This window comes from Tachyglossus aculeatus, unplaced genomic scaffold (genome assembly GCF_015852505.1).
Source record: "Tachyglossus aculeatus isolate mTacAcu1 unplaced genomic scaffold, mTacAcu1.pri scaffold_150_arrow_ctg1, whole genome shotgun sequence".
NCBI classification, from domain to species: domain Eukaryota; kingdom Metazoa; phylum Chordata; class Mammalia; order Monotremata; family Tachyglossidae; genus Tachyglossus; species Tachyglossus aculeatus.
This window is the reverse complement of record NW_024044873.1, coordinates 128,256-136,411: the sequence shown is the minus strand read 5'-3', so window position 1 is coordinate 136,411 and position 8,156 is coordinate 128,256. Positions and strand designations below refer to the sequence as shown.

The 8,156-nt window shown below is 45.9% G+C and overlaps 1 protein-coding gene across 1 annotated transcript; it reads right to left on the bottom strand.

Annotated features, from left to right (window-relative positions):
- Positions 1-1,264: 1,264 nt before the first annotated feature.
- LOC119923153 (olfactory receptor 14A16-like) lies at positions 1,265-2,203 on the bottom strand. The gene has a single exon (XM_038742671.1). The coding sequence runs from the start codon at positions 2,201-2,203 to the stop codon at positions 1,265-1,267; it is 939 nt and encodes a 312-aa protein (XP_038598599.1).
- Positions 2,204-8,156: the final 5,953 nt, after the last annotated feature.

Genomic DNA, 8,156 nt, shown 5'->3' with positions numbered 1-8,156 from the left:
CAGTTTGGGCACAGTCCATGTCCTAAATGCGGCTCACAGTCCCAAACTCCATTTCACAGATGAGGTAACCGAGCCACAGAGAACTTGAGTGACTTGCCCAAGGTCACACAGCAGAAAAATGGTGGAGGCGGGACTAGAACCCAAGTCCTTTGGCTCCCAGGCCCGGGCTTCATCCACTAGGCCATGCTGCTTCCTCTGAACTTAGAGTATAGAGAAAGGAGCCTGCCCCCTCCTACCATACCTGACTAATCTACTACAGCACTTCACTCCTCCAATGCCTGGGTACTCACTGCACCTACTCACTGGCGTTTTAAAGGTTGTGCTTGAAACATAGTAAGCATTTAACAAATACCATCATTTATTAGGTCCCATTGATGGCCAAAGGGACTAGAACATAGTTTCAATGTTCTTTTTATTTATTTTTTATGATGGTTGCTAAGCATTTACTATGTGTCAGGCACTGTCCTAACTCAGGGCATTGTTCTAAGTGCTGGGCACTGTTCCAAGTGGTGCCACTAATACCACAACCAGTTTCAATGCTCTGCCATTAATGAACTTGTGTTTACCCCAGCGCCTAGACTAGGACTTGATACATAGTAAGTGCTTAACTACCATGAAAATGAAACGAAACAAAATTAAAAACCCAAATTATCGTTTGGTAACTTCCCCAACTATTGGATTCCCCTGTAATAAGTGATCTTAGATTGTGAGCACCCCCTGGGGAGGGGACCATGTCTAATTACAATCTGTTTATTCTCTCCTAGTGCTTGCAGTGCCCTGAAAACAGTAAGTGCTTAATAAACATCATTACTACTACTATCATTTTCAGGATTTTGGCTTAGCCTGACCTTCTTGCCAAATGTCCAAGAAGGTGCTTCTCTCAGAATATCTCTTTTTTAATGGTATTTATTGAGTGCTGGCTATGTGGAGAGCACTAACCTAAGTGCTGGGGAGAGTACCATATAACAGAATGAACAGGCATGTTCCCTGCCCATAATGAGTCTTACTCTCTCTCTCTACTTCAGATTCTTGTGGGCAGGGTACCTGCCTATCAATTCTGCTGCATTGTACTCTCCTAATCAATAAATTAATTAATCAATCACTCAGTTAATTCTATTTATTGAGCGCTGACTCTCTAGAGTGTTAGGAATGCCAGGGAGGGAGTGGAGGGAAGGGAACGGGAAAGCTCTAAACTGAGGACCATTTTGGCCAAACCCTCCCATAAGGAGAGCTCTCTATACACATCCATGGCAAAGTGAGAGAATCAGTTCACCCCTGAAATGAAGTGAACAGAGAAGATCTTCCCCATGGCTACCTTCATGTCCATGTTCCTCAGGCTATAGATAAGGGGGTTGAGGGTGGGGGGCAACACTGTGTAGAACACAGACACCAGCAGGTCCAGCATCGATGGAGAGGATGAGGATGGCTTCAGATGGGCAAATGAACCCGTGAAAATATACAGAGAGACTACGGCGAGGTGAGGCAGGCAGGTGGAGAAGGCTTTGGTTCGGCCCTCGATGGCCGGCATCTTCAGCACTGCCAAGAAGATGTGGACATAAGACACGAGGATGGATACAAAGCAGCCTAAACACAAAATAATACTGAGGACAAGAACACAGACCTCTGCTCGGGCCTCTCCAGGGCACATGAGTTTGAGCAACTGGGGGACGTCACAGAAGAACTGGTGGATGATGCGAGGACCGCAAAAGTGGGAAGAAAAAATGGCGGCAGTGTGCATCAGGGAGTAGAGACTCCCGCTGATCCAGGAGGCAGCGACCAACTTCCCACAAACCTCTCGGTCCATGATAATGCCATAGCGCAAGGGGCAGCAGATGGCTGCGTAGCGGTCATAGGACATTGCTGTAAGGATGAAAACTTCTGAACCTACAAAAATAATCATTAAAAGGACCTGTGTAGTACACCCCAGGAAGGAGATGGATCTGCTGTTGGTCAAAGAGTTGAGGATGGACTTGGGGACGATGGCGGTGATGTAGCAGATATCTAAGAGGGACAGATTCCTGAGGAAAACGTACATGGGAGTGTGAAGGCCCTGGTCGAGGACGGTGATGGTGACGATAAGAAGATTCCCCGTCAAGGCCACCAGGTAGATCAGGAAGAACAGTACGGCGTGGACAAGCTGCAGGTTCCGGACCTCTGAGAATCCCAGGAGGAGAAATTCTATCACCATGGAGATATTCGCCATTTTCTACTTGGATTTCCTGGGAACAGTGTGGGCAGGAAATGAGAAAGTGGTTAACTGGAATTCATTAAGAATTCCATCTGGATGCCCAATTTGAAAACATACTATTCCTCAGCTTCTCATTCATTCATTCATTCATTCATTCATTCATTCGATCGTATTTATTGAGCGCTTACTATGTGCAGAGCACTGTACTAAGCGTTTGGAACGTACAACTCAGTAATAGAGACAATCCCTGCCTAGACCGGGCTTGCATTCTGGAAGGGGGAGACAGACATCAAAACAAGTACACCGACATCAATATAAATAAATAGAATTATGGATAGGTACATATAAACCCAATTACCGTGGGGCAGGGAGAAGGGGGTAGAGCATAGGGAACCAGTCAGGGCGCTGCGGAGGAGACGGGGAACTGACAAAAGGGAGGGCTAAGTCTGGGAAGGCCTCTTGGATGAAGTGAGCCTTCAGATGGTGTTTAAAGTAGGGAAGTGTGATTGTTTGATGGATTTGAGGAGGGAGGAGGGAGGACGTTTCAAGTGCTTATGTATTTTGGTCAAGGGAAGCAACGTGGCCTAGTGTAAAGAACCCAGGCTTGGAAGGGTCAGAGGACCTGGGTTCTAATCCCCATCTATTCTCCATTTACTCCCCTGGAGAAATCATTCACTCCTATGGCTTCAACTACCACCTCTATGCAGATGATATCCAAATCTGTATCTCCAGTCCTGATTTCGCTCTTTCTCTCTTCAGTCTCACATTTCCTTTTGCCTTCAAGACATTTCTACTTGGATATCCTCCCACCACCTCAAGCGTAACATGTCTAAAACAGAACTCCTTGCGTTCCTACTCAAACCCTGTCCTCCCCCTGACTTTCCCATCAGTGTAGATAGCACCACCATCTTTTCTGTCTCACATGCCCGTAGCCTTGGAATTGTCCTTGACTTCTCTTTTTCATTCACCTTCACAACATTGCAAAAATCTGCCCTTTCCTCTCCATCCAAACTGCTACCACGTTAACGCAATCACTCATCCTATCCTGCCTGTATTACTCCATCAGCCTCCATACTGTCCTCCCAACCTCTTGTCTCTTCCCACTCCAGTCCATACTTCACTCTGCCGCCCGGATCATTTCTCTATAATGACATTCAGGACATTCCACCACATTCCTCAAGAAACTCCAGTGGCTGCCCATCCAACTCTGCATCCAACAAAAACACCTCACTACTGGCTTTAAAGCACTCCATCATCATACACCTCCTATCTCACCTCGCTACTCTCCTTCTACAACCCAGCCAGCACACATTGCTCCTCTAGTGCTAACCTTCCCACTGTGCTTGGGTCTCGCCTGTCTCGCCACCGACCTCTCACCCACGCCCTGCCTCTGCCCTGGAAATGCCCCCCTCCTCAAATCCGACAGAAAATAACTATCCTCCCCTTCAAAGCCTTACTGAAGGCACATCTTCCCCAAGAACCCTTCCCAGACTAAGCACCCCCTATCCCTTTCGTCCACTATCTTCTGCATCACCCTGAGTTGCTCTCTTTGTTCTTCCCCACTCCCAGCCACACAGCACTTGCGTACATATCTATAACTATTTATTTGTATTGATGTCTGTCTCCGCTGCTCTAGACTGTAAGCTCGTTATGGGCAGGGAATGTATATGTTTACTGTTGTAGTGTACTCTCCCAAACACTTTGTACAGTGCTCTGCATTCAGTACGCTCTCAGTAAATATGTCTGACTGAATGAATGAATCCCAGCTTCACCACGTTTCTGCTATCCTTCCAATTTAGACTGTAAGCTCCATGTGGGACATGTACTTTGTCCAACCTTATCATCTTGTATCCTCTGCCCCGGGACATAGTATACTTCCTGGGACATAATAAGTATTTACCAAGTACCATTAAAAAATCTTCCTGGAAGAGGTGGTTTTTCCGAAGGGTTTTTGAAGATGGAAGAGCTGAGGTATGGCGGCTTTGAAGTGGGAAGAGTTCTGAGGGAAATGTGTGAACTTGGGGATAAAAGTAGGAAAGAAGAAACAGGGTTTCCTAGTGGATAGAGCACAGACCTGGGAGTCAGAAGGACCACTACTTGTCTGCTGTGTGACCTCGAGCAAGTAAATTCACATCTCTATGCCTCCGTTTCTTCAACTGAAAAATGGGGCTTAAGACTGTTTATTATTATTATTATGAGGGACAGGGACTGTGACCAACCCAGTTATCTCATTTCTCCCCCAACATTTAGAACAGTGATTGGCACATAGTAAGTGCTTAATAAATATCACTATTGTTATCATTATTATTATTAAGAAATGAGGCCCATTGAGCTGATTATGCACAAAGAATGTAAGCTGGGGCTTTTAGTGGGAGAAGAGTGTGGATAGGTAAGAGGGAAAGAGATGAATGGGAGTGCATTGAAAAGTTTTGAAGACTGGGGAGTGAGGAGATAAACGCATAAATTATTTATTTATATTAATATCTCTCTCCACCTCGACTATAAACTTGATGTGTGAAGGGAACCTATCTACCTGGCTCTGCAACCTGTCTGCTGAGTGACCTTGACCAGTATAGAACATCTGACAAATAGCAGAGGCGGTATTAGAACCCACGGCCTCAGACTCTCATGCCCATGCTCTTTCCCTTAAGGCACGCTACTTCTCTGAGGGATGAAATAATGCTCATCTTCATCGTTGGTATTTATTGCTTGCTATGTGCAGAGAACTGTGCTTTGGAAGAGAACAATATAACAGAAGTGGTTCACACATTCCCTGCTTACAAGGAATTTACAGTCTAGGGAGGAAGCTTCCAGTCTAGAATTTCCAGGATGGAACTGACAGTGCTTTCCACTCCCATTGAAGGCGGCCACCACTTTCTAGATTTTAGCCAAGAGTTAAAAGTCTGGGAAAGATTATTTATGACAGTCAATTCCAACATTTTGACTTAATGCCCTCCAGCTCCAGCTCCTGGTTCTTTCCACTAAAAAGAGTTGCATATCCTATTTCTTTTAATTTTTAATTTTTGCATTCTGATCTGAGACCTTTCTGGAATAGTGGACTATAGCTCTCTTAAACCAAGACCTCGGGCTCCAAACAGGTGAATGCCTTAATGGGTTTGCCTAACCTGTAGGGACAAAGAAAGGTGAGGCAGGATCTCTTCAGATTCAGAGGACCCAGTTTCAAATTCCAGCTCTGCCATTTGTCGGTTGTGTGAACTTTGGCAAGTCCCTTTACTTCTGTGTACCTCAGTTCCCTCATCTACAAAATGGAGATTCAATAACTTCTAATAATAATAAAATGATGATGGCATTTGTTAAGTGCTTACTATGTGCCAAGCACTGTTCTAAACTCTGGAGTAGATACGGAGTAATCAGGTGTTCCACGTGGTGCTCACAATTTTAATCTCCATTTTTCAGTTGAAGTAACTGAGGCACAGAGAAGTTAAGTGTCTTGCCCGAGGTCAAACAGCAAATAAAGGGCAGTGCCGGGATTAAAACCCACGTCCTCTGACTCCTAAACCCATGCTCTTTCCACTAAGCCATGTTGCTTTCTCCCTCTTACTCAGACTGTGAGTCACATATGGAACCTGAGTATTGTGAATCTACCCCAGTGCTTAATGCAGTGCTCGGCACAAAGGAAGAACAAATATTACAATTATTGTTATTATTCACCCCCACTGTCTGGAGAGCTTGCATTTCCAAGGCCATGCCAATACAGCCTCTGCTCTTCACCAACCTCGCACTCACACCACCTCCCATCTTTCTGAGCAGAGCCTCCCCCTCATAGACCTTTGACCTTGGCTGCAAGGCCTCTCCAGCCAGGATTCATCACTCATTCATTCAATAGTATTTATTGAGCGCCTGCTGTGTGTAGAGCATTGTACTAAGCGCTTGGAAAGTACAATTCGGCAACAGATAGAGACAATCTCTACCCAACAACGGGCTCACAGTCCAGAAGTGGGACACGGACAACAAAATAAAACAAATAGACAGGCATCCAGCACCAACTCCAGCCCCGGTCCAGGTACCCAGATTGGTTAGTTCGTGATGGTATTTGTTGCGTGTTCACTATGTGCCAGGCACTGTACTGAACACTGGGGTAGATACAAGATAATCAGGTTAGATACAGTCTCTGTCCCACTCGAAGCTCACAGTCTAAGTCAGACATAGGAGGATTTAATCCCCATATTGCAGATGAGGAAACCGAGGTACTGAGAAATTAGTTGACTTCCCAAGGTCACTCAGCAGATAAGTGGAGGAGATGAGATCAGAAGCCAGGTTCCCTGACTTCCAGACCCATGCTCTTTCCCTAGGCTATGCTGCTTCGTGACACCCAAGATAGAGCACCGCAGAAGGTAGGGCAGGATAAGGACACTCCCTGGGATCCGATTTGGGAATTAAAATTCATCCTTGAACTGGCTAAGTGGGGTTCTTCCAGAAACAGTTAGAGGCAGGTGTAGGGGTGTAGGCTCTCTGAAGTGCCTGGAGGGGGTTCCTAGCCCCCGATAAATCACCCAACAGCACCCTGGGACAGTGGATGTTTGTTTAAATGATGGACACTCAAACCATTCCCTTGGTTTGACCCAGAACTCTCTGTTCTGAGTTGGAGAACAGGGCAGAGCAGGGTCTCTGTATGGATGTGAGGGGCAAGGGGCTGGTGACAATGGTTATTCATTGATTCAGGTTCTGCACTTACCAGGAGAAGTGCAGTGTCGGGGTCGTCTGGGCTTTGCTGATCTGGGTTGGCCTCCTTTCCTCTACAGCTCAAGGCCGCTCACCACTGGGAGGGGTCAGTCTCCACATAGTCCTCAGGCTCAGCTCGCCTGGTGCTCAAGAGGATCTGAGGGACAACAAAAAGGGGGCTGCCGGTGAGACTGATGACAGATCTGTTGGTCTCTTGGAATGTCTGTTTCCAAGGGCAGTGAGGCAAGGGTCTCTGGAAAAGAAACTTTATTCTTCCCTCCCACCCCTGGGGACAGAGATTTGAGGACGTCTGGTTAGGAAGGGCAGAGTTGAGGATGCCAGTGAGTATCCTCAGGGAGTCTGGTGATTTTGTCTCCATGGAGATAAAAAAAATGTTATTAACTGAGGGCTGTAGAGAGAGGCTCCTAAAGCAGAAACAGGCCTGGAATAAATTTTGGATTATAGGTCCACTGGGGAACGTATCACCACTCAACAAAGCAGTTTAGAGGCACGGTCTTCTCTGATATTTTCATTGTAGTCCCAGCTGTGCACGTAAAACACACCTGAGCTGTTTGATTGTGAATTTTACCTGTGCATGTGTACGATGACATAAAGGTTGGGATCAAATAGTAGCTATAATTGAAGCAACAGTAGCAACAGTAGCTGCAGTATATTTATTCGTTAATTCATTAAATTGTATTTATTGATCACTTACTGTATGCAAAGCACTGTACTAAGCGCCTGGGAGAGCACAATATAACAATAGACACATTCCCTGCCCTCCATGAGCAACTGCATTAATTAAGTACCCACTGGGTACAATATGCTTTACCAAGTGTTTGGGGGAGTACAATACAACAGACTTCACAGACTCGTTTTCTGCCCACTGAGATTTTAATAAATAGCATTTATTAAGCGCTTACTATGTGCAAAGCACTGTTCTAATCGCTGGGGAGGGTACAAGGTGATCAGTTTCTCCCACACTGGGCTTACAATCTTAATCCCCATTTTACAAATGAGGTAACTGGGGCACAGAGAAGTTAAGTGACTTTTCCAAAGTCACACAGCTGACAACTGGCAGAGCCGGGATTCGAACCCATGAACTCTGACTCCAAAGCCCCTGCTTTTTCGAATGATCCACGCTGCTTCCCCAAGTAGTAGTAATGGCGTTTAATGAGTGCCCTCTGCCTTCAACACTGGGATATTTACAAATCGATCAGTCTGGATATAATCCTTGTCCCACATGGCACTCACAGTCTGTAGGTAGGAGGGAGAACAGTTACTG

What these genes read in the sequence shown, in the direction of transcription:
- LOC119923153 (XM_038742671.1), bottom strand. Translation starts at nt 2,203, where the DNA reads ATGGCGAATATCTCCATGGTGATAGAATTTCTCCTCCTGGGATTCTCA.